This window comes from Tasmannia lanceolata, unplaced genomic scaffold, assembly GCF_043159265.1.
Source record: "Tasmannia lanceolata isolate RefF3 unplaced genomic scaffold, GAP_Taslan_0.1 ptg000005l, whole genome shotgun sequence".
NCBI classification, from domain to species: domain Eukaryota; kingdom Viridiplantae; phylum Streptophyta; class Magnoliopsida; order Canellales; family Winteraceae; genus Tasmannia; species Tasmannia lanceolata.
In genome coordinates this window covers 8,839,808-8,866,361 of record NW_027518682.1, presented here as the reverse complement: position 1 = coordinate 8,866,361, position 26,554 = coordinate 8,839,808, and the positions used below count along the sequence as shown (strand labels likewise).

General features: G+C 38.4%; 1 protein-coding gene and 1 long non-coding RNA gene across 2 annotated transcripts; one reads left to right on the top strand and one right to left on the bottom strand.

Annotated features, from left to right (window-relative positions):
• Positions 1-2,511: 2,511 nt before the first annotated feature.
• Positions 2,512-14,545, bottom strand: LOC143876576 (uncharacterized). The gene is made up of 2 exons (XR_013250420.1): positions 13,995-14,545; positions 2,512-2,727 (listed from the first exon to the last, which is right to left on the bottom strand). It is a non-coding gene; the product is annotated as an uncharacterized LOC143876576 (long non-coding RNA).
• A 6,010-nt stretch (positions 14,546-20,555) lies between these two features.
• LOC143877368 (labd-13Z-ene-9,15,16-triol synthase, chloroplastic-like) lies at positions 20,556-26,472 on the top strand. Its single transcript, XM_077379378.1, has 3 exons — positions 20,556-21,080; positions 21,319-21,816; positions 25,740-26,472. Exons 1-3 carry the CDS (start codon positions 20,634-20,636, stop codon positions 26,364-26,366), a joined length of 1,572 nt encoding a protein of 523 aa, XP_077235493.1. The 5' UTR covers positions 20,556-20,633; the 3' UTR covers positions 26,367-26,472.
• The last annotated feature ends 82 nt before the right edge of the window (positions 26,473-26,554 follow it).

The window sequence follows — 26,554 nt, the reverse complement described above, 5'->3', positions numbered from 1 at the left end:
CGTGTCCCCTTTAAGATTGAAAACATTTAAAGGTTTAGAGCATTGGAAAAGCTTTAAAATCCAAAAACATTAGAAATTTAAAACTCAAAAAACATTTGAAAACTTTAAAAATATCAAAAACATTTGAAAATATACGAAAACCTTAAAAAAAATCTGAAGTGTTGAGTGTTTATTTTAGAAGCGTAGTTTGAGAGTTCGTTCGAACTACGTTGGCTTGATCCTCTTCCACGAGGTACGTAGTGCAGCTTGGGATCTTCATCCCAAGTCCAGCCAAACTTTGTAAATAAAAAATGCTTTAACCCTTCAACTTTAAAACCTTGTTCTTAACAAAAATCTTCCTCTAGAGTTAGGAGTTTGTCCTAGATAGAGAGTTTTAGAGTTAGGAGTTCGTCTTTGATTTGTTGTGTGCTTGTTTGTGTTTGTTTTAGAGTTAGGGGTTTGTCCTAGCTAGGAGTGCCTCCGTCCGGTTAGTTGGCGATTCACATCGCCGACTGATGACTAGGTCTTGGATACGTTAGCAATCCTATTGTTTTCCTTAGGGCATACAGCCTAGTTACACGTAGGTTGTAGGAACCACCTGCATTAGCTTATGGCTAACCTGCATTTAGTTAGGGCATATAGGGTGTCCTAAAATCCACAATTCACTGGAATTTAAATAATCGTACAATAAACTTTAATAACTAGTCCGGTCTTTTAGATCGAGTCTAGGATAGAGGTCTAGGTGTCTTAGGCATCCTAGCTTAGAATAGGCGCGAAGAACTACGTTGCCTTGATTCTCGTGGAGGCGGGGATACGTAGGCTTCTTTGGATGAACATTAGACCATCCGAGGACTCGGGCCAAATCGTTTAAAGTCTTAGGATTTGTTGTGTTGTTATATTGTGTATTTTGTTGTGTCTTCTTGCTTTCTTGTGCGGACCCTATACCTTTAGCTGTAGCATGCATGCGTTCGCCCACCAGAACTTAGACACCTGTTAGGCATGTCACTCATAACCTAGTTGTCATTAGGTGACATTTATTTCGGTTCTTTTGTGTGTGCTTATTTTCATCTCCGAGACATGCATGATTAGATAGACGTTTTCTCGGAGATGTGTGTTCCCATTTCATATGATTTTCGCCCAAAACTCTTCGAGGTTAATAATAAATGGCATAAGAGACCAAGTGTTCGCACTCGGGCGAATTGGGGGCGCTCTTCGGACCTTCTCCATTCGTCATCAGGCACGAACCTTCTGTATCTCTGGTTATCCATTGCAAACAGAGCATTTGTTTTGGTTCCATGGCGTGTCCATGGATGGCGACTCTGAGTTATTTTTAGGTACATCTCGGTTTCGAGCCTTGGCTCCTGATCAGGATGTATCTCATTCGTTTTTGTATCGCCACTCATGCTATGCTGTGAGGGTGGCATCCGTTTCGAGAGTTCCTTGGCAGAGCTCTCCTCCGTTGTGGAGATCTTTGAGGATTGCTGTGGGGATCTCGCGTCCCTCGGCACCGTCCTCAGGATCGGGGTCCACAGGAGGAAGATGAGAAACACGATGAGACCTGCGTAAGAGTGGAGAATTAGGAGAATGAGCATCTTCAGGGGATCGGGTCACAAGTTCTTCTTGTCTCTGATTTCCTTCTTCTCCACTATCTTTACTTCATCATTATTTACAGGTATTTCTTGATCATCATGAATTTGAACAATAATTTTCCTATTCTCACCATTTGATGCAGGAACCATCCCAGAATACCCCTCCAGAGTTCTTTTTTCAGGATTATTTAAATTGTAATCTTGGAAGAAGGACTCATTTTCATTAAATTTAACATCTCTACAGATGTAGAATTTTTTATTTTTTGGATCATAACACTTATATCCTTTTTTGTGGAGGAATACCTCAAGAAGACACATTTAATAGCACGTGGATTTAATTTATCTCGCTTTTGAGAATTATTGTAAACAAAGCAAACCGATCCAAAAATACGTAAATGAGATAAATCTATTTTTCTCCCTTTCAAAATTTCAAGCAAAGACTTATTTTCAAGAATCTTACTTGGGAGTCTATTAATCAAATAACAAGCAATTAAAATAGCTTCGGACCAAAAAGTTTTGGGAACTCTCTTCTCGAACATAATAGATCGAGCAACTTCTAATAGGTGTCTGTTTTTTTTTTTTCAGACACACCATTCTGTTCAGGTGTGGATACGCAGGAGGTTTGATGTAAAATGCCTTGATCTTCGAGATATTCTGAAAAAACTTTATTTGTATACTCAGTTCCATTATCTGAACGTAAAATCTTGATCTTATCATTATATTGAGTTTTAACTTGGTTTGAAAATTCCTTAAATTTTTCAAAAACATCACTTTTAAATTTAAGTAAAAATATCCATGTCATCTTAGAGAAATCATCAATGAAAAGCACAAAATAGCGCAACCCATTATAGGACTCAACGGGGGCTGGTTCCCACACATCAGAATGAATTAAATAAAAAAACTTGTCCGCCTTATTTTCAGAAGACTGTAAAAGAAGTCTTGGTTGTTTAGAGAAATGACACACATCACAATCATAAAGAACCGAAGGTAATTCAGGTTTCAAACAATGTAAGACCTTATTAGCAGGATGACCAAGTCGAGAATGCCAAGTTTTACTTAGGACATCATTATCAGCCATCAAGGCTTTATTCTTCTGATCCAAATAGTAAAGTCCTCGAGACATATTTCCTTCACCAATCATCTTCCCTGTGACTTGATCCTGAAAAGAGACAGTAGATGGCGAAAAAATTACATTACAATTTAAGTTATTAGTAAGTTTGCTGACAGATAAAAGATTTGACGGAAATGAAGGCATAAAAAGGACATCAGAATTAGCATTTTATGAGAATAAATTAGTTCTCCCTATTCCTTTAACTGGAACAAGAGCACCGTTTGCAATTGAAACAGGAGTTTTATTTGACACATCTTGATAAGAGTTTAAGGAATTTTTGTTTCCCGTCATATGGTCTGTAGCCCCTGAATCAATAATCCAACTATCATTATCAAACGAGACAGTTGATTGGAGAGCACAGAGATTACCTGTTTCATGAGTAGTAACCTGTGTGGAGGGAGAGCTATTTTTTCCAAGTTCTTGAATGAGTTGAGCTAGATGTTGAACAGTGATTTGAGTATCGGCAGTCAGAGCAGATGTGGACCCTCTTATTCTATTTTGATTAGGTCTTAGGTGAGGGTATTTCACCCAACAGCTATTAATTGTATGCTTAGTTTTTTCACAATGATTACAACGTAGAGGAGGTCGGTTGCCTTGACCTCTTTCACTACTACTAGTTCCAACAAATTTTTCCTTTTCACCCACATTATTTCTAGCCCTTTTGCTATGATCAAAGTTTGCCTTAGCCGAAACAAAGGCAGATTTTTCACTTGTTTCATATTCAGGCTTTGTTCTAACACTAATAACCTTTTTTTCGAGTTTCTTCCTTCATTAGGGTGGCACAGACATTAGACAAACTTGGCAATTCTGAAGTAAGAATAAGTTGACTCCGAACTTGCTCATATTCAGGTTTCAAAGCACGCAATAGTTGAAATTTTTTTCTTGTTCAACCCTATTTTTTAACTCAATAGGATCAGTGGTAAGAGGACAATAAATAGCTAATTCATCCCACATAGGTTTCAATGTGGCTAGAAGTTCAGTTATACTCTTATTTTCCTGACTGACTTCAGAGATTTCTTGCTTTAACTGAAATTTTCTAGCAAAATTATCTTGGTGCCCATAAATCTCTTTAATAGCATCCAAAGTTCTCTTGCATTCTCAGATTGCGTGAATATTTCAGCTATAGCCGGTTCCATAGAGTTTAGGATCCAAGACATTACTAATTGGTCATTTGTTTGCCATTCTTCGAAATTTGGGTCATTGCTTTTAGGGATTTTCTTTTTTCCATTAATATAATCTGCCTTTGACCTCCCTCCGAGGGCTAAATATGCGGTTCTAGACCATGAGAAATAGTTTAGCCCATTGAGGGGAACATACTTATCCCGGTATTATGTTCAGACTCGTGAACAATAGTTTTACCCTTAGATTTATCACTATCCTCCATTATTCACAAATTAAAAGGAGTGAGGATCGAATGTACCGGTACTAATGATTAACTTTCCAGGCAGTAAGAAAACCTCAAGCAAAATGGCGAGAACGCTGCAAATCAGTAAGGCTCTATTCACTTGAGAAAAGAAAATAAGGGAAATTTTCTCGGGAATTTGGTTTTCTCGCCGTTCAGTAGTTTTCTCGGGAAAGTTTATTTACGGATGTGGAAATAACTTTTTAATACGTGGAAAAGGGATTTTCTCGCAGTTTCTGTCGAAACTGTCTCGCATAAACCATGGGAAAATCACTTTCCTTTCTCGAGCGAGAAAATTAGTCGGGCAAGGGTTTCTCATTTTTTCCCTTTTCTGCACGAGTGCCTCTCCTCCCATCCAAATCCGGCCCTTTAAATCTTCCCTCCGGCGAACGATTCCAGGTAAGATCTCGTCTCCCTCTCCCTCCCTCTCTCTCTGTCTTCTATTTTCGGTGTTTTTTTGAAACCCCCTCTCTGTGTGAAAAAAGGGTTGGATCTGTTGAAATAAAGTGAGAAAAAAAGGTTGGAACTGTTGGGAATCTCCTTCTCTCCCTCTGTCTTTGTCGGCAAAAAATGGTGTTTTGAAACTCCATTTTTTCCGTCGAAAATTGGTTGGATCTATTGGAAGGATCGAACCCATTTTTTGAAACTCTATTTTTTTGAAACTCGAAAATGTGTTGGATCTGTTGGAAGGGTCGAACCCAATATGGCAGAAATGGGGTCTGTGTTTGTTTCGGGTATTTTTTTCTGCAAAAAATTGAGCGTTTTGAAAATCACAAAATCCAGCAAAAATGAGGTTTGTTGGGCTCTGTGAGTTTCAAACAAATCCATCATTTTTCTCAAAATATCCATTTCTAAAAAATAGAGTACCTAAATAATGGGTTAGATCTACTACTTAAATGGGTTAGATCTACTTCTTAAATGGGTTAGATCTTATGTTTTTTTGCAAAAATGGAGTAATTCTTCTTTCCTGCATATTTTCCCTCACTTTCTGGGCAAGTGAACAGCGAGAAAGCAAGAGAAAATCATAGTTTCTTTTTCTTTCCTTTCCATTTTGCCACGTCGGATTCCTTTCCTGCAGCGGGAAAACAAGTGAACAGAGCGTAGGTACCAAATTAGGTCACTTTCCTTATATTGCTCTCTGACAGAACCGTAGAAACAACACCCTTTTTTTCTCAAGAGAAAATGACCAAATAAATGGGCTTTCTACTGACTATGACGTGTCAAGAGGGGTGTTTTCTAAATCACCAATCAAGAGTGCATATCACTAAATTGCCCTTGATTATCTCTCTCTCTCTCTCTCCCCTATCAAATCACCTTTTTTGAAATGATTACATTTACAATACAAATCCCAAAATCCACCTTTTTCCCTCTTCTTCTTCTTCCTCCCACCTACAAAAAAAAAACGTACGTCTGAAAAACCCAAAAACCTCCATTTTTGAAACACAAAAACCTCCATTGTTATATGCAAAAAGCTCCATTCTATTGCTGAAAACCTCATTTTTAGATGTCAAACCCTTCCTTGCATTTTACAACGCCTCCATTTGCAACAACTATTGCAAAAAATGTTATTGGATTCCGAAATCGCAAAAATCTTCACTACAAACCACCATTCCATTGCACAAAGCCTCCATTTAATAGAAATGTGTGTATTTCTAGCCCTCTCCCTTCTCTTTCCATTATAAGGCATGTTTACAAACTTGAATGAAAGTTCTCCACGTTAAACTACTGTCTTTCATTGCACAAAGCCTTCAATCACTATTTAATCACATTTAAATTACTTTAAATACTTTATAATCATTGTTATTTTACTGTAAACTACTAATTTCTTAAGTTAAACTACTATTTCACTACGATAAACCACTACTGAAGGCCACTAAGTGGGTGTTTATAAGTGGTTTATATAGCTTCTTTGGTTAAGAATCCTCAGTAGTGGTTTATAATCCTAAGTAGTGATTTATTTAGGCTTACCAGTGGTTTAGAGTGTTTATAATTGGTTTATATGGCTTAACAATTGTTTAAAGTGTTTATAAGTGATTTATATAGGGTAACCAGTAGTTTATAGTGTTTATAAGTAGTTTATATAGGGTAAGCAGTGGTTTAGAGTGTTTACAACTGGTTTATATAGGGTAAACAATGGTTTATCTAAGCCTGTAAGTGGTTTAAAGTGTTTATAAGTGGTTTATATAGGCTTATCAGTGATTTAGAGTGTTTATACATGGTTTATACAGGGTAAGAAGTAATTTATAGTGTTTATAAGTGGTTTATAGTGTTCATAAGTGGTTTATACAAGGTAAGCAGTGGTTTAGAGTGTTTACAAGTGGTTTATATAGGGTAAACAGTGGTTTATACAAACCTAGCAGTGGTTTATAGTGTTTATAAGTGGCTTATCAGTGGTTTAAAGTGTTTAAAAGTGGTTTATACAGGATAAACAGTAGTTTATATGTTTATAAGTGATTTATATAGGTGAGAAGTGGTTTAGAGTGTTTACAAGTGGTTTATATAGGGTAAACAATGGTTTAGGGTGTTCATAAGTGTTTTATATAAAGCCTAGCAGTGGTTTAGAGGGTTTATAAGTATATAATATATGGTAAACAATGGTTTAGACAATGGTTTAAAGTGTTTATAAGTTGTTTATATAAGCCTAATAGTGGTTTAGATTATTTATAACTGGTTTATATAGGTTTAACAATGGTTTAGAGTGTTTATAAGTTGTTTCTAAGTGTTTGTAAGCGGTTTATATAGGGGTAAGCAATGGTTTAGAGTATTTACAAGTGGTTTATATAGGGTAAACAGTGGTTTAGAGTGTTTACAAGTTGTTTATACAGTGTAAGCAATTGTTTATAGTGTTTGTAAGTGGTTTATATAGGGGTAAGCAGTGGTTTAGTGTTTTTACAAGTGGTTTATATAGGGTAAACAGTGGTTTATATAAGCCTAGCGGTGGTTTAGAGTATTTATAATTGGTTTATATAAGCTTACCAGTGGGTTAGAGTCTTTATAAGTGGTTTATACAGGGTAAGCAATAGTTTATAGTGTTTATAAGTGGTTTATATATAATAAGCAGTGGTTTAAAGTGTTTACAAGTGGTTTATATAGGGTAAACAATGATTTAGAGTGTTTATAAGTAGTTTATATAAGCGTAGCAGTGGTTTAGAGGGTTTATAAGTGTATAATATGTGGTATATAAGACTAGCAGTGGTTTAGAATATTTATAAGTGGTTTATATAGGCTTAGTAGTGGTTTAGAGTGTTTATAAGTTGTTGACACAGTGTAAGCAGTGGTTTATAGTGTTTGTAAGTGGTTTATATAGGTGTAAGCAGTGGTTTAGAGTATTTATAAGTGGTTTATATAAGCTAAACAGTGGTTTAGAGTGTTTGTAAGTGGTTTATATAGGCTTAGCAGTGGTTTAAAGTGTTTATAACTTGTTTATACAGTGTAAGCAGTGGTTTATAGTGTTTGTAAGTGGTTTATATAGGGGTAAGCAGTGGTTTATTGTATTTACAAGTTGTTTATATAACGTAATCAGTGGTTTAGAATGTCTGTAAGTGGTTTTAGAGTGTTTATAAGTTGTTTATTTAGGATTACCAATAATTTTGGGTTTTTGAGTAAAAAAGAGGGTTTTGGAGGAAGAAGATGATGGATTAGAATTAGATTTTGAGGCATTTTGAGGGAAAATGGTTAATGGAGTTAGGGTTTGAGAGAGAAGGAAAAAAAAATGAAAAATAGAAGGGGCAATTGAAAAAAAATCGCACGTTCTAGGGCTTTAAACACGCCTGGAACAGTTCTCGGAATTCTGAGAACTTTTTTTTCTAACTGTAATGTTTGTTGCGGAATTCCGAGAGAAAAGCTCGGACTTTCGAGCAATTTTTTTTTTCTGTTTTGTTTACTGCGGAATTCCGAGAATTTTTTTTCTCTTAGAGATTTGCCAGTGAGATTTGCAGAGGGAGAGAGAGAGAGTTGCCGGAAAATTTCCGCCGGCAAGGGGTATTTGCAGCGAGAGAGAGAGAGAGAGAGAGAGAGAGAGAGAGAGAGAGAGAGAGAGAGAGAGAGAGACGGAGAGAGTTGCCGGAAAATTTCCGTTGGCAAAGGGGTATTCGCAGCGAGAGAGAGAGAGAGTTGCCGGAAAATTTCCGCCGGCGAGGGGCATTTGCAGCGAGAGAGAGAGAGAGAGAGAGAGAGAGAGAGAGAGAGAGAGAGAGAGAGAGTTGCAAGGGTTATTCGTAGCGAGAGAGGGAGAGAGTTGCTGGAAAATTTCCGTTGGCAAGGGGTATTCGCAGCGAGAGAGAGAGAGAGAGAGAGAGAGAGAGAGAGAGAGAGAGAGAGAGAGTTGCAAGGGTTATTCGCAGCGAGAGAGGGAGAGAGTTGCCGGAAAATTTCCGTCGGCAAGGGGCATTCATAGCGAGAGAGAGAGAGAGAGTTGCCGAAAAATTTCCGTCGGCAACAGGTATTTGTAGAGAGAGAGAATGTAAAAAAAAGAGAGAATAAAACTAATGTTTTTTACAATGAGGGCATTTTTGTTCCAAACTCATCAAAACTAGGCAACATCACTTCAAATTTGTAATTTAGAAAAGCCCTCCCTTGCCACGTCATAATCGGTAGAAAGCCCTCTATTTTTAGTCATTTTCCCTTTTCTCAATGGCATTAAATGTCTTGTCTTCTCACAATGCTTACTGACTCTTGAATAAATCAAGAGACACAACCACTGATATTTAATATGGTGTATGAAAGAAAAATAAGAGAGGTCAAAATCAAGATGTTGGGTGAGAAAGATAAGATGGAGAATAAAAAAAGAAACTACTGATGAAAGACAAGAGACTAATGGTAAGTGACGGTGGTGGCTGTAGGAAGTAGGAACAACGTGATCGTTTTGTTTTCTTGTAGAATATAATAAGAAGGTGGGACAAATTGAGATTAAAAAATGATAAAGAAGAAGAACACAGAAGACTCTCTTAAACCGGTTGCAGACTTGCAGAGAGTCAAGAATAAAATAAGATAAAGATACTTATCACTTCCCAGTTCCCATGGCACCTTCTCAGACGCCCCCCGCTCCCGCTCCCCCCCCCTCCCCCTTTTTTTTTTTTGGGGGGGGGGGGGGGGGGGGACAGATAATGCAAAAGCACGGACAAGCAAAGAAGATGAATCGATGTCTTACAACAGTAACACGGGTCTTCCGTTTTTATACCATGAAACAAAACATAAGTGCACAAGAAGACGATGTTTTACGTGGTTTGGCAAGATGCCTACTCCACGGATAGATCACTCAGTTTATTCTTTCATTCATAAGAGGCAATACAAGCTATACAAGAGATATATAGAGAAAGAGCATAACGGTCATACGTAAGATTCACTAAATCAGATCCTATGATATCTGGGGCCAATCTTCCAACATCGGCAACAATGGTGCAACGGTAAAGAATGAGAAAGCCAAGTCCAGATTTCAACTTTCTAACAGTTTTTAATGGATTTTTCGATAGGAGAAAGCCCATTTATGGAGATTTTGGGCCTTGCTTTTTCCGTTGTAAAATCCACTTGGGCTTCCCCGACTAAATCGAACAACCAACCGACACACATGATTGGGAACCTACATATACAGTACATATCATGAGCACTTGTGTCTAACTTGAAGGTCTCTTATTCGATAAACCATTTAGTAGTACACTACCTCATTGCAGAGTGGGTCCAATCTGTCCATTGATCTTAATTGCCTATCTTTGATCATTCATACGACTAAAAAATCATGCCAATCTTTCAATTCTGGTGTCACATGGTGTCCATCTGCCAATCATCTAATTCTAGCGTCACATGGTGTCCATATGGACCATATAGATGGATGTGAACCATTGCCTATAGGTAAAGTCCGTGCTCACCGAAACATTGAAAAATAATTCGTTTAGTTGGTGCACATTTAAAACTATGATTAGGGCATTCAAAGCATGAATTTTGAATACATATCAACAATAGATCTAATGGAAACTACAATTACATATCTATAAAAATCAATATAAACGGATCTTCGAGTATAGAATTAAAAAAAAGAAAAGATTAAGGATGTACCTCAATCGGCTATGATGGTGATCAATCTAGGTTGATCATCTACTGTCTCTCTAGTTAACCTAATCTCTGATGGGGAACATCTTGTGGTTATTTAATGAAAAAGACTTGAATCAGTTTCACCCACAATAAAACACTAATTGGCTCTATCTATTTAGCCAAGAATCTAGGAGAATGAATATGGGCCATCATTAGGGGTGTAACTTGCGTCGGGTCAGGTGAGCTGTTGCTAAAAAATGAATTGGAAACAACCCGAACCTGACCTGCTTTTAAGGTAAAAGCTCAACCAGAATTCCCAAAAATTGACCCGAGCTGCACCCTGCCTATCATCATGGCCCAGACCCTTAGGCGTGTCTTTCTTCCCATATTCGAGTGTCGTATTAGTCTAAGCATAACACGTCGATATAGAAACGGTTAATTTTCAGAGTCAATTCAACAGCAATAGTTTGATTGCTAAGAATGTAGATTTTTCTATGGTCAGTTTTGTAGTGATTGGGACCGGGAAGCTGTATAGTTGTGGACCACCCATTAAAGCCAGTTTTTAGGCTTAGACAAAAAGCCTTACAGTCTTGTTTCAATGGAAGGAAAATTTGATGGCCCCACGTCTTGTCCTTGTGGTCCCTCCCCTTATCGATGGAGGACCATGGAGGATTGATGACCATCATCATTACCCCCAAAGAGGTAGGCCTAGTCCAACCTTCCTCTTCAATTGACATTGAATCCATGTCTCAATAGAGAGACGCATGCATTAATTACCTTCACACCTTTTACTGACCACTTTAGTTGAGGAGTAACTCCAGTAATCTTATTGGAGTGCGAGCTTTTCCAAGCAGTAGGAGTGATCCACCTATCCCTTACTCACGATCACTAGTGGCTTTTGTACTATGATCGGCTCTTGCCCCATTTCATGCCAAACTAAGAACCAAGCTACTGTTTCTCGGTCTTTTGCCGAGGCTGAATATCATATTATGGCTCAAGCTGCTGTGAACTTCAATGGCTTGAATACCTTGTCAACAGACATTGGTATCATACGTACTGAACTTGCAACATTGTATTGCGATAATCAAGAAGCATTACAAATCACTGCTAATCTTGTCTTTTAGATCGATTGCCATTTTGTTCTAGAAGAGATTGAAGTCTGTCTCTGACCCACTTATCTCCACACCTCATCCCAACTAACAGATCTCTTCACCAAGCCTCGTGGCGGATGAACATCAGACCATCCGAGGACTCGGGCTAAATCGTTTAGAGTCTTAGGATTTGTTGATTTGTTGTTTTGTTATGTTGAGTGTTTTGCTATGTTTTCTTACTTTTATGCGCAGACCTTATACCTTTAGCTGTAGCATGCATGTGTTTGCTCACCAGAACTTAGACACCCATTAGGCATGTCACACATAACCTAGCGATGCTTAGGTGGCACACTTCTTTCATTTATGCTGTGTATGCTTATTATTTCATCCCCGAGTCATGCATGATTAGTTAGACGTCCACTCGAGGATATTTGTTCCCATTTCATATGATTTTTGCCCAAAACTCTTCGAGGTTAATAATAAATGGCATAAGAGACCAAGTGCTTGCACTCGGACGAATTTGGGGTGCTCTTCGGACCTTCCCCATTCGTAATCAGGCAATGAACCTTTTGTATCTCTGGTTATCCGTTGCAGACAGAGCATTTATTTTGGTTCCATGGCGTATCCATGGATGACGACTTTGAGTTACTTTTAGGTACATCTTGGTTTCGAGTCCTGGCTCCGGATCAGGATTTATCTCATTCGTTTTGTATCGTCACTCATGCTATGCTGTGAGAGTGGCACCTATTTTGAGAGTTCCTTGGCAGAGCTCTCCTTCACATGTGGAGATCTTTGAGGATTGCAGGGGGACCTCGCATCCCTCGCCGCACTCGTCCTTCTCAGATCGGGGTCCACAGAACCATAACCAGACCCTAACTTCTTTCGAATTAAACTTACCATAGCAACAACCATGCCAAAAGTAGATAATGTAAAAAAAATGATAGGTTACCTATATATGACAGATGAAGGCTTTAAAACCTACAATATACATTTAATTTATCTAATTTCATGGGCAAACCAATTTAATGCATACAATTAACAAGAGTTTCTCAAGACAACTCAAATTGCATATACCATTTATATCTCAGGCACAATTAGTTTACTAAGAAAAATGCCTTTTTATTCACTCTTGAGCTAGCAATCTAAACAATAACCATTTTCAACCTTTGATAATTCAAACATAATCAGGGTATTTAAAAGCCACTACCTATGTTTACCATTGTTTCAAAGAAAAACCTCTCAAACAGTTTAAATCATATAACCTGACCCCAAAGAGATGTATTCTACAACCACAACCAAATAATTTGAGAAATGTTATTAAAGGCATCATATCATGACAACTGCATTTACTCATTCTATATCTTATAATTTTCATATTTTATAAGCATCCCAAAAAGTAGTTACTAAGTACACAACATTACCCATTATGGTAGAAAATAGAGTTAGTTATCAAATAGTAGATTGGGAAGGGTTTAACAAATAAAAGAAATGAAAATAGGGTCTGTTAGTATAAAGGTTTTGCATATGTATAGAGTGGGTTTTGAAGAGATGGAAATAGATACAAGAATAGGGTAGAGTCTTTGTAGCTACTCAAACATACATGCCTAAACAATCCATACCAACAATAACTTTCTGCCATTATGTTAGAATTTTTTTAAAAAAAGTTCCACACAAGAGTGATGAGCATGCCTTATAAGCAACCTGATTAATGTCCAAACAAGATGATACCATTCAAAAATTAATGGTCAGTACTATCAGCATCAAATTTCAGGCATTAGCATTATTCAATAAATTAAGCTTATCCCAAGGTCCAACCAAATCAGATATCAAATGAAATTTACTATTATTGTATATACTGGTAGACTCCAAGGTGATTTTAACTTAATCATGGGGTCCTTGATTAACCTCAGCTTTAAATTTGAGGACACTAGGAACTAGCAACATATAGCAATTCAAACAAGTTTCACCAGGTATAATTTCCAACAAACACACACAGATCACTTGACAACATATAAAATATGATATACAGACATTTATGCGATGCTAGCCTCAATCATCTTCATATTACTAATATCTACCACCTAGTAATTCCAACATGAACGAATAAGACCAAGAATGTGCATCAAAATATCTAGAGTCAAAACATTAGTTTAAATTTGGAAACTCAATATGTAAATACAAACAATGAACAAGCCATGCTTATGTCTAACTTGTCCTCACAACAGCAAAAATTATGCTGAGCACCTCACCACTCAATAAGCTAAAATACACATTGCCTTAACTTATTTGAGACAAACATTGATAAGATCAAGAATCAAAGGAAAGGATGTACATGAACCCCTTTGTGTCCTTTTATACTGAACAATGCATCATGCTATATAAGTAGATGAATATATTCTATATTGTATAAGCGCTAAGAATCCCATACAAATCATATTAATATATTGAAACCTTCAGTATTCAAATCAAGCAGATTGAGGTGTTAACTTTTATAGGACCTATTCCCTGTATTTTTCAAAATAAATAATATATACTCTTACATCATTAATAAGACACACCTTATCCAGATTTGTTTGCATCATGTCATGATAATTTTCAAAATTTTCTTTCTAATTAGACTATAAATTCTAAATCTTTATCAGAGATCACTCCGACCACAAAATCCAATCATGATATGTAACATGAAAACCTTGCAGAGAAAATAAAATGAAAGGAAAAAAAAAGAATGAGATCAATTTTAGAATTCAAATAATTAATATAAGAACTGATGAAGAGAATTTATAAAAAATACATACCTTCTTTGTCCTATGAATCAGTTTTCACGTTTTTTTTATCACCTCTTCTCGACTAAGCTCCAATTGCAGACCGAAGCTCTTAAATCTTACCAGAAAAATGATGCACGGTTGGAGAAGATGATCAATTGACAAGCTCCTTTAAAGATCCTTAGTAGCAGAGCTTTTCTTTTCTTGAAAATGTTCTAATGAGAGCATTCTCGAACAGATTTCTATATTTTTTTAAACTTCCTTTCAAATAGAGATGAAATCGAACAAGCTGGATTTAAATCTACAAGGAATATGGCAAATCTAAAAAAAAACCTAACTTGAATCTAAGCTCTAAGGTCTGAACAAATCTAAAGTTTAGAACACAAATCTAGGGTTTCGGATGAGTTATGGTTTGAAACAAAGGAAATAGGTTCCAATGGAAAATCAGGACAGATATGAACTGAATATAAAGGAAGAAAGTAAAGAAAACTTGGCCGGGGTATGGCCAGAGAAGATGATCGGAAAATAGAATTTGGGCGAGATTCGTTTTCTCTTTCTAAAACCCAAGAGCTTCTCTCTCTAAAAATTTGGGAAAACCTTGGATTCCTCTAAATGAAGAGATTAAGTTGCTATTTATAGACATTTTAGAAGTTGATATTCACACTTCAAGTGGATGAGGTGTGCGAAAAATTGATAAGGCGCGCGGAAATTGACAGGCGCACATCTCAATCGTGTCTTATTCCAAACCCGGATTTGCACCATCCAAGATGAATTCACCCCCTTTTTGGATTGCACTACGCACACTATCTCGGCTTGTTTGCTAGGCAAACGTGCTCGGATTTAGATCAAATTTTGCAGGGACTTTGGTGGGACCCTAACCTAGCTTAGGGTGCAACATGGGACCTTAAATCACTGATTTGATAGGGTTTTGTTCAAACAATGCGAACTAGGGTCCGGTCAAAATGGGGTGTCTACACACCCCTTTGCTCAAGGTGGCAAACGGGCCGTGCCGGGCCAGCACGACACGCCAAATGAGGCCCGGATAGGCCCACGGGCCGGGCATGGTACGGTAAAAAAGGGTTCATGGGTTGTGCCGTGCCGGGCCAGAATCCACGAGGCTAGGCAAGGCACGGCCCGCGGCCTGCCGTGCCTGCCCGTGTTTTTTTTTTTTTTGAATTAAAACATTTCTCGGAACTCCGTGGGATCCCCACGGAGTTCGGAGAAATGTTCTGTTTTAAAAAAAAAAAAATTTCAAATTTTGTAAACAATTTTCTTGGTCCCCTTTTGTCAATTTTTGTTTACAATATTCTTGGTCCTCCTTTTGTCAATTTCATTTACAATTACTTTACAATAGTAATTTAGAAACAAAGATCGATTGTGCCTGGAATATTTATTCAGGAACCCAGGCGGCACCTTTAAATTATATTAATATCAAATATTATAACAAAAAAAGAGGAGCTGAGGAGGACATAGAACCTAACCCTTTAAAGGAAAGAGAAGATAAAAAATAAATACAACTTTGAAATTACAATAACTTCTAAATGAAAAGTCTTCATCAATCTTCAGATGATGAGCTTGAGCCTTCCAGTCCTTGTATCCTAGCATCTGCATCAAGCTAGTCCTTCAAGCACACACATACCTCCAATGTTTTTTATGACATTTTGGTTCTTTTGTCTTCTAAAACCCTGTTACCTGCACTAAAAGTGGACTCCAATGCTACTGTAGACACTGAGGGGGTTAGTAGGTCACGTGCCATGACGGATAGCACTGGATATGTTTTCTCAGTTGCTTTCCACCAAGGCAAAATTTTTAAAGTTTCCCATTCTTCGGGATTGATATAATGTTCATTTTCCAAATACAATGATAACTCATTGCAAGATGCTTCACCAACACTACTAGGTTTTGCTCTTTTTAGGCTTATTAAAGTAAAAAGTGGATTATTTTTAAGCCCGAGCTCGTAGAAGAACTGGGTCTTCTTTGTCCATGTTCCACCTCATAAATATGATACATAGACCTTAATAATGATTGAATTGAATTTATACTATTCCCTGAATCTTCAGGATCATTACTGAGGTTGTTATTGCACTCTTCTAACAAGACTTCTAAACCTTGTAACTTAAACCTAGGGTCCATTATTGTAGTGAAGGAATATAAAAGTGAAATTTCATTAAAATATTTTTTAAATTTTGCCTCCATGACTTCGATTATTTGTTCATGTCTTTTAGTTCTATTTTTTAAAAAGTAAGAGTGATGTTATATAAGTTACTCATAATTATGTTTGAGGTTGGTTTGTAAATAGCAGAAAAAACATTAGTTGCAGTATAAAAAACTTCAAGAAAACTGATGAAACCCTCACAAGTGTTCCAATATGGGAGACCTACAGTGTAATAGAGAGGTTGAGGTATATTTTTATTACCAAATGATTAAATTAAATTTTTATATGGGAGGCAATGTTTCAACATTAAATAAGTTGAATTCCACCTATGTCTAATATCTAATTTGAATTTAGAAAATTCTTTTCCATAGGTGCTGCATAATTTTGCAAATTCTTGTCTTCTAGACATTGAAGAATTGATAAATATAATATAAATTTTAATATTTTCTATTTGTGGGTCAATAAGAGCTAAACCATCTTGCACACCAAATTTAAAATATGGCATGCACATCTAATATGAAAAAGTTTTCCACTTAAAATAGGTTTCAATTCAGTTTTTAATAACTCTACTGCGGAAGTATTATTACTCGCATTATCTAGAGTTATAATTATTTTTTTTTGTAATCTTATATTCACGAGCAGTATTTAAAATATGTGTTGATATAACATTTTCAGTATGTGGGTAATCAATAAGACTAAAGCTAATAATTCTTTTTTCTAAAAGCCAATTAGAGTTGATATAGTGTGCGGTTACACAAATATATGAATAATCCTTTTTGGTACTCAAAATATTGGAAGTAAGTGCAATCTTCCCATTAAATCCTTCAAAATATGAAATCAGTTGTTGTTTACATTCATTAAAAATTTTACAACCGTCTGATTATAGAGTATTTCTAGGTACCATTTTAAAAGCAGGATTTAAAGCTTGTTTAGCCTATTTTTCAAAACGTTTATCTTCTCCAAAAACAAATGGTTGTTCGGAGTGTATAACGTATGCGGCTATTTCTCTTCTATTATTATCATGAGAGTAGGAAAATGTTCCTATTGAACTAGACGTGCGACTTAGTTGAGTTTGCTTAGGGTCTAACAGGCCATGCTTTTTACCACAAGCGTCGGCATGCCTTTTTAAGTGGCTCGTTCCACTCGAAACATTACAACTAAGATCCCTTTTACAATGTTTACAAATTGTCCTAACTTCTACTTTCCCATCGGGGCGTCTTATCTATTCACGAGTGAAAGTAGACCAAACAGTTGAAGTTCTACCCCTTTTAACTTTAGAGGGAGAAGGAGCTTGGCTCCCACTAGCACTAAGGTTGGGTTCATTTTGGACTTCAAATTCAACCTCGTCTTCACTCCACTGACCTCCAAAACATGCTTCCATTAACTCATCATTGCCCATGACTTGGTTGCTGTCATGGCCAATGTTGGGGTAGAAAACTTCTTCCGAATCGGCCATTAAGAGAGGTTTAAAAAAAATAGTAAAAGGAGAATTACAATTAAATATTTAAATGGGTACCAACCTCAACCTATTTGAGCAAAATCTCACCCTCTTGTTGATCGCTAATTGCTGCCCTCGTGTTAATCGTCAATCGCCACCCTCGTGTTAATCGCCAATCGACGCCCTCTTGATGAGTAGTTAGTGCTACTAACTAGAAAGAGAAGTAGATTGAAGAAAGAGAGAGAGGGAGAACTTGATTGGGAGAGAGAGGGAGAACTTGATTAGGGAGAGAGAGAAGTTAATTGGAGAGTTTAGATAATAGAGAGAGAGAGAGAGAGTGAGCTTTGGTGAGAAATGAAGGGGGTGGAAATAGGGCTGCAAATGAACCGAGCCGGCTCATGAACATGTTTGGGTTTGGCTTGTTAAATCTCGGCTCGGGCTCGTTCGTTTACTAAACGAGCCGAACCCGGCCCAAAAATTAGGCTTGCCAAATAAACGAGCTGAACTTGAGCTTTGTATAGTTCGGCTCGGAAAAGCTCGTGAGCTTTTTAGGCTCCGTTCATAAACGAGCCGAGCCGAGCTTTAAAGCTTGGATTATGTTTGTTTTTTATATATAAAATAAAAGAATGTGGGTTGTTTATTACAAATGAAAGTTTGGCCGAGAGGTTAAGGTGCCGGATTTGGAGGGGGCTTGGGTTCAAATCCCACAAAATGTATGTTTTTATCATTCTTGTCTTCTTGAGACGAGCCGAGCTTAAGCTCGGTTCGTTCCACTTAACGAGTCGAGCCGAGCCGAGCTTTTTCGAAAACTAAATGACCCGAGCCGAACATGAGCCTTCATAAAAACTAAACGAGCCGAGCCCGAACACCCCAAAGCTCGGCTCGGTTCATTTGCAGCCCCAGGTGGAAAGTTGTATTTATAGGATTGTGTGGGTTATTTTGTGACTTTCTAAAATACCATCCAAAACTAGTTGTTGGGTGGGGGGGTTAATTTGGTAAAAGACATGAAATGACTTAAATATGCACAAAAAGAGTTGTTGGGGAGGGTATTTAGGGAAGGTAAAAGATTTAAACAATAAAAATCCAAAATACACCCCAAAACTAGTTGTTGGGGGCGGGGGGGTTAATTTGGTAAAAGACATGAAATGACTTAAATATCCACAAAAAGAGTTGTTGGTAGGGTATTAGGGAAGGTAAAAGATTAAACAATAAAAATCCAAAATACCCCCCAAAACTAGTGGTTGGGGGGGGGGGGTAATTTGGTAAAAAGCTTTTAACTTCCCAAAATACCGCCAAAAAGAGTTGTTGGGGGGTATTTTCGGGTTTTTAAAAAAAATACAATTTATCAAGGGGGAACCGGGCTCGCGGGCCGTGCCGGGCGGCCCAACCAAGCCCGGCACGGGCCGCGGCTTCATGCCGTGCTGGCACGACATGGGTCACTGTAGCTATCCGTAGCGTGCCGGCAAGGCCCGTGGTGTGCCGTGCCTTGCCGGGCCACGGGCCGGCACGACCTGTTTGCCACCTTGACCCTTTGCTTTGGTAAATGCACCCTTTTCCATTTGGCTATTTTCTCTTTAATCACTTGTATATGAAGATCGGTATTGGCACGCCTTTACAGCAATAAATCACTCTCCCACCATTTTCTTCTTTACTCAATTTTTAAGAGTATTTTGGGAAATGAAATATCCTTTAAAAATTATTTTAAAAATAATAAAATGAATCCGGATATATGAATTCGAATGCAAATCCGGATACTGCATCCGTATCCGGATATCCGAGTTTGCATGCGAATCTGGATATCCGAATTTGAATACGAATTCGGATATACGGATACGGATGCGGATATTCGGGATAAATGGATGTACTTGTCGGATTCGGATGTTGAACGGATTGGATGCACCATTTACCAGATTCGGATCGTTAAGAACCAGATATCTCCTAAACGGATTCGGATAATATCCGCTTGAAGCGGATTCAGATATTATTCGCTTTAAACGGATTCAGATGCGGTAATCGAATTTTCGAATATCCATTTACACCCCTACTTGGGATCAAGGTTTTAAATTTCGACCGAAATCCGAAATTTTGGATTTCAGCCAACACTGAAACCGAAATTGCCTATACCCGAAACGGTACAGGATTTCGACCGAAATTTAGGTTTTTTTTGTAATTTCGTCTGAAATTTCGAGATATTCAACCCAAAAATCTCAATTGTTCTAATTATATAGCATTTTTCCCGAAACCCTAATCCGAGTAAAAAGAGAAAGAAAACAGCACTCTTTCATTAGCTGTAGGTAGAAAAATAAATTGTCAAGTCTATCCAAATCTATGTGATAAGAGAAAAGGAAACAATACCATTTTAATGGAAGGTCTTTGCCTAAGAGGTGAGGGTTTGAAGGTGAAAGAGAGGAGAAGAAAAGGATTTAAAAAGGGGTAATAGAAGACTAACGAAAGTGAGTTCGTGAGAAACAAAGAAAAAGAGTCTGAGGAGATAAGTTTAGGATGTCGACAGTTGTTGCGCATAAAGGGATAATGGAGAAGGAAATGACGTTCTTCTTTTGTGGACAGCTGTACAAAGGTGTTTAATGTCCAGAATGCCCTCAAAGAAAAGGGGGGTATGGGTAAAGTTATTTTGAAATTGCAGCTCGGAAATTTCGGCCGAAATTACCGAAATTTGGTACAAAATAATATATTATTTTTTAATCGAGTACCTAATTTCGGTGAGGGCCGAAACACATACCGAAATTTAAATCCTTGCTTGCGATAACCCCTATAGTATAAAAGTGAATTCATAAATACACTAGACGGGGCTGTCCCAAGTAAAAAAGGGGGGGGGGGCAAATATATCACTTCTAAAATGTAAAGAAAGGGAAAATAGTGGTTGAAATGAATTTAAGAGGCATTTTTGTCCTGTCAACATTAACCTTTTATTGTTTAGAAAACACTCCCTCATTTTGGTCATTTCAACGACAAAGTCCATTTTATAGGTCATTTCCCTTTTTATTTTTCTCACAGGAGCTTCTATTTTTATCTCATCACACCCAATCTCAAGACCACAATTCTCGTTTTCACTAAAAATATGGCATCCTCAGACGTTGCAGCTAAGCTTAAATACAGTGTTTCTTCATGGGCAGGCAATCAGAAACCTGAAACCTTTTTTACGGGTTTCATTGCTCTGATCGCAATCGCATGGTACGCATGGAAGTTTAAAGCATCAAAAAAGGGGAAGCTCCCACTCCCCCCTGGGCCTCGTGGGTTACCTTTACTAGGCTACCTCCCGTTTCTGGACTCGGAGATCCATCACCAATTCACCAAACTAGCCCAAACCCATGGTCCCATCATGAAGCTCTGGTTCGGGACCAAGCTCTGCGTGGTAGTTTCCTCCCCCTCCTTGGCCAAACAAGTCCTAAAAGACAACGATGCCATCTTTGCAAACCATGACGCGCCTGAATCCGCCTTAGCCTTATACGACGGCTCAGGCATGTTATGGAGCCCTTATGGTCCTCATTGGCGCATGCTCCGAAAGGTATTTTGAAACAACCAATAACTCCAAAGGCTTAAGCAGTTGGAGTTGGTGTTATTTAATTATATATACTCCCGGCCCTTCTTTTTTAGGTTGGCCTTACAGGCGGACTTTTTAATAACAAGGGGTTGTGAGTTTTGAACCGAGAACCTGTAGCTCTAATACCATGTGAAACAACCTACAACTTCAAAAACTTCAGCCGCTGGGGTTGGTGTTATTTAATTATTTTTTACTTCAACAGGTATTTGTCCGGGAGATGATGAACACCACCACCCTCGATGCTTATTACGTTTTCCGGCGACAGGAGGTTCATCAGATGCTGGTCGATGTCTATGCCATGATCGGAACCCATATTAGTCTTGGTGAATTGGCTTTTATAACCTCACTCAACATAATTACAAGCATGTTATGGGGCAGAACACTGAACGGAGAGGAGAGGCGTAAAGTGGGTGTTGAGTTTCAGAAAGCCATGGACGAGATCATCGAGCTATACGGAAAACCCAACGTTTCTGAGTTTTTTCCTTGTCTAGCCCGATTTGATCTGCAAGGCGTGGTTCGAGATATTAAGAAAAGATCAGTGTGGTTAGACCAGATATTTGACTCCGTCATAGATCAACATATGAAGATGGATAGTAGGGAAGGAGATTGGAAAGAAGGAACCAAGGATTTACTGTACTTTTTAGTGCAGCTTACTAAGCGAGGAGAAGTGACCTTGACCAACGTAAAGGCCATGTTACTGGTAACACATTTTTCGTTCCACACTTTTTAGTGCAGCTTACCGATTCCGCACTCCGATATTTTGATAATGGCAACTCCCTATTTTACCCTTTTAATATCCAATCACATGAGGAAAACAAAGTGAGTAGTGCTATTATCAACATATGGTAGTTCGGATATGGCTCCCCTCTTAATACGAAAGAAAAAGAATGTGAACAACACACTGTACCATTATTACCATTTAAAAAAAACAAAAAACACACTACCATTAAACGGTCACACGTTTGGCTACAATGAATTTTTTTTCCTTGATAAACTAGTGTCTCAGCCCGGGTGATGTAGCTAAAACATACGTATGATGAGAACTTGCTAAAAATAAGAAAACAAAAAACACCGCTCAAACTAGGATAGACTTTTTCCTCATTTTTAGCCCTCCTCAATCTCATCTAATCGTGCCCACTCACATCTCTCTCCTTCTCCCTCCCGCCCTACCCCTCTCTTACCACTTGGAGACACTAATTTATCATTAAGTGCGTGTTTGGCGTACCGTTTAAAACACCGTTTGGCGTTTGAAACACCGTTTTGGGGCCAAACGGCCGTTTGGGAGTGTTTGGGTGCGCAGCCTCCGTTTGAAACGCCGTTTGAAACACCGTTTTGAACCCTCAAAACGGCGTTTTGCAAACGGAGGGGGGGAGGTCCGTTTGCAAAACGCCGTTTTGAACGAAGTTTTTGGGTTTTGGGTTTTTACATGTTTACCCTCACCAAACCCATTTTTACACCTTTGTTTTTTTGGAAGAGCTTACATTACACCGTACAAAATCTCTGATTATGATTAATTTGGAAGGATATTATCATAAATTGTAAGTCTCTCTAAACAAAATTTGAATTGGGTTTGTTCCGATTATCTTTTTTTCAAGCTTAAAAAAAGTAAGAAATTTTAGAAATATTTTTCCTTCCCTAACTTTTCCACAAAATTCTTGCCATACAAACATGACCATAGGGGCCTTCTATACATGCACAATTCTTTGAAAAAAGACCTCTCTTTTACTGGATTACACGTCTCGTAATGGCTCCGTGGAAGATAGGCAGTGGGCGGAACCAGAGTTTATCGGCTGACCCACCGACAAATAATCTGGATGTGAAAGATAGTGGGGCCACCTGCAAAATTATGAGGATATCGTGTATTTATGAGTCAAAAGGTGGGTCCCACATTTTTAAGATATGATAGTGGGACCCACTAGTCCACTACCCTACCCATCACCATGTGAAAAACTTGTCTGTTTTTTCCTGAATTGAAAATGATTTCCCACCTCCTCTTTAGCATACCCTATACCTTTTGTTTTGTATTTTTTTGGCAATGATGTTTAATTTTAGTAGTGTTTGAATGAGATCCTAATGACCTTTTAATATTTGCCTAATGAGAGAGTAGTTGAGTTACATTGAGGACAACCAAACAATGCCCTTTTTGGTCATTTTACCACTAAAACTCTGTTTTGTGGCATTTGCAACCAAACACACAATACCTCCGTTTGCCGTTTAATATGCCGTTTTGATCTGGCCAACCAAACATGAAAACGCCGTTTGGCAAAACACCGTTTTGAACCAAAACACCGTTTTGCAAAACGGCGTTTTAAACGCTATTTCAAACGGTACGCCAAACACACCCTAAAAAAAATCCTAGCTGAGTCTTTATTTCGATGGGAAAATGGTTTCAAGAAAGTCACTTTTACACCCCTTCCCCAGAATACATTTTTTTAGACGCCACTTTTGCCTTGTTTAATGCTATTAGAAATAATGGGTTGAACGCCAACCATAAGGCCTGTTAAATACCATTGAGATCACATCGATCAGATGATCCGAGGCACATCCATCGGTCTCGATCAATCCTCAGTAAAGGTTCTACCAAGTAAAGCTACACCGTTGATTTTTGGTAGGTACTTTCTCTCATTCATGTATTTTCCGTTTGGGATGGAACCAAGATCATGTGGGCTGCCGCATGATGTTCTACGAGATCAAAGCTCGTCATCACATACATGCTTCCATATTCTCTTGGGAAATGATTTCAGCGCTCGAGTGTTTTGATAAACATGTGCTCCACTTGTTTGTCGTGTAGTCTTTAAAGGGTTTTAAGAGCTTTTTGAGAACTGTAATATCCTCTGACATCCCTTTAAATAATACAGGACAAGCAAGTGGAGCGCATGTTATCAAAACACTAGAGCGTAGAAATCATTTCCCATTCTCTTTTGTAGAACCCAAATATTGTCTTTTACCATTAATCATAAAAGTAAACTCCCGCACCACACACTTTTTTTCTTACAAACGGCTGCCTTATTCCATTGTCGTCCAGGTATAACTTCTTTTCATAGCAAAAATACCCTTCCTTTTTAATAAATTACAAACATATCTGTTTGGGTTTTTTTTGTTGGGTAAGCTGGGGTCTTGTGTGTGCGTGTTGGTGGGGGGGGGGGGGGAGAGGGCGGCTACCGGTTTATTTGATAAAGATAAAGATGATACATTCATGGGCACAAAACACCATCTCTAACTCGGAACATGTAAGAGAGGGAGATCCAAAACTCGGGATTGCCGAACACTAAACCTTTTGTGAGTTGCATACTCAGCTAACTTGATGGGAGTATGTTTGGATCTTTGGGAGCGTCTTAGGCAATTTTCCTTTGGAACCTTCTACCATATTTCATTTGATTCCTCCAATTCGGGACCTCTTTTTCGCTGTCCTCTTGTTCAACTTTGATCAAATTGACTCGATGATGCTCATCCGCCCATGATACTTTCGAACCTTCTGTGGTATCCTTTGTTGATGCTCATCCGCCCATGATACTCTCTTCCGGGTATAGTACTTTGTTTCTGAGGCTTTCTTAGATGAATGATTTCCATTCATATCTAATTCATCTTCAATTTCTTCATCTTCTAAATCCGATCCTTTCTCTTCCTGTTGGTACTTTCATTGGACGAGGAATCCTTATCTTCTGAGTTGAATGTTTCTTCGCAAGCAGTCCCTTTCTTGTTATAACAAAAGGAAGCTGTTCTGCAAGGGAAGAGGGGTTTGATTGCTCTGACAAGCTTCTTGACTGAGTTTATTTTTCTCTTTCGGGATTGCATTGTTCGACTCTTCCTGTCCTTGATTTGCCCTTTCTATTCTGGGCATCAGGATTTACAGTGATTACGTTCTTTGAGTCTTTGGCCTGCATTCCTGGCGCTGGTTCCCCATTCCATCCCTCGCCTTCATTGGGCAAGTTTTATTGGCGTGGCAAAATTCTGGCATTTGCTGCATACAGAAGGTCTCCATTCATACTCAATTTTTCAGTGAGTAGGGCCTCTTGGGGTGTGAATGATGATCGATTCTGGGAGAGTTGATTTAGCCCCAATCTCTACACCAAGTCTGGTGTAGTTGATCCCCAACTCCTCGGCTGTATGTGCATCCATGTACACGGGGAGGCCTATTCCACTAGCAATCTTGTGGATTCCCTTTGGGTTCCATAATTGGAGGGGCTCTATTTGGTGAATTTGGCATTGTTAAAACACACACACTCTCTCTCTCTCTCTCTCCAAAAAAAAAAAAAAAAAAAAACTATATAACAATTGGATTTTGCGCCTCCGAGGAGCCTATCAAATGAATGATTGAAAAAAGTCACACCCATTGTGGACTCGGAGCCTCCGAGGAGCCTATCGAATGAATGATTGAAAAAAGTCACACCCATTGTGGACTCCTCCGAGTCAACTACCTTTGATCTTTGCCGTGTTCTTGTTTGGGTTTGCGTTTTTCCTTACAAATTCATTCAAAACTCCTTTGACTTTCCCGAGTTATGAGCGCGTCAACCGAGTACTCGATCGTGTTTTGCTGAGTCAACCAAGATTTGCTTTGTCGTGTTTTGACCTGCATTCGCGTTTTGAAACATTGGTCACATCTGCCATGAACTTTGTTAACAGGATGTAGTGATTGGTGGTACCGACACAACATCAACAACAGTGGAGTGGACAATGACAGAGATCATCCGTCATCCAAAGATCTTGAAGAAAATCCAAGAAGAATTAGTAGAAGTAGTGGGGTTAAGCAATTTAGTTGAAGAATCACATCTGCCTAAATTGCGTTATTTGGAAGCTGCCTTGAAGGAAGCCCAACGACTACACCCAGTAGCCCCCTTTTTGTCCCCTCATAAGCCGAGCCAATCGTGTGCCATAGGTGGGTATATGATCCCCAAAGACACCAAGGTTACGATCAATGTCTGGGCAATACATAGGGACCCAGAGATTTGGAACAATCCCTTAGAATTTCAACCAGAAAGGTTTCTGGGGGATTTTGGCAAATGGGATTTCAGAGGCAACGATTTCCGTTACCTTCCATTCGGATCAGGTCGGAGAATATGTGCTGCGATCCCTATAGCAGAGAGAATGCTCACTTTTATATTAGCTTCTCTCTTACATTCGTTCGAGTGGCGGTTGCCAGAGGGGACAAAGATAGATGTTTCCGACAAGTTCTCACTTGTTTTAAAGAAAGCAGTACCACTTGTTGCCATCCCAACACCACGATTATCCAAACCAGAGCTCTATTTGTAAGCCATTGTAGATGTATAAGTGCAGTGGTTCTTTAGCTGCTATTTTTATTTCTTATCTCGGCTGTAATTGTCTCTTTGTTCTTAGTATTTGTTTCTACCCTTTTCTCTATGGTTGCTTTAGTTTTGGTCATTCTAGGAGTTAAGAAAATCTACCAGGGTAATTTGGTCATAAATAGACAGCAAGACTAA

Excerpts from the sequence above, each read along its gene's own strand:
- LOC143877368 (XM_077379378.1), top strand. The coding sequence starts at position 20,634 with ATGGCATCCTCAGACGTTGCAGCTAAGCTTAAATACAGTGTTTCTTCA. Across the intron at positions 21,081-21,318 it reads ATTGGCGCATGCTCCGAAAG|GTATTTGTCCGGGAGATGAT; the intron begins GTATTTTGAAAC and ends TTACTTCAACAG. Across the intron at positions 21,817-25,739 it reads ACGTAAAGGCCATGTTACTG|GATGTAGTGATTGGTGGTAC; the intron begins GTAACACATTTT and ends CTTTGTTAACAG.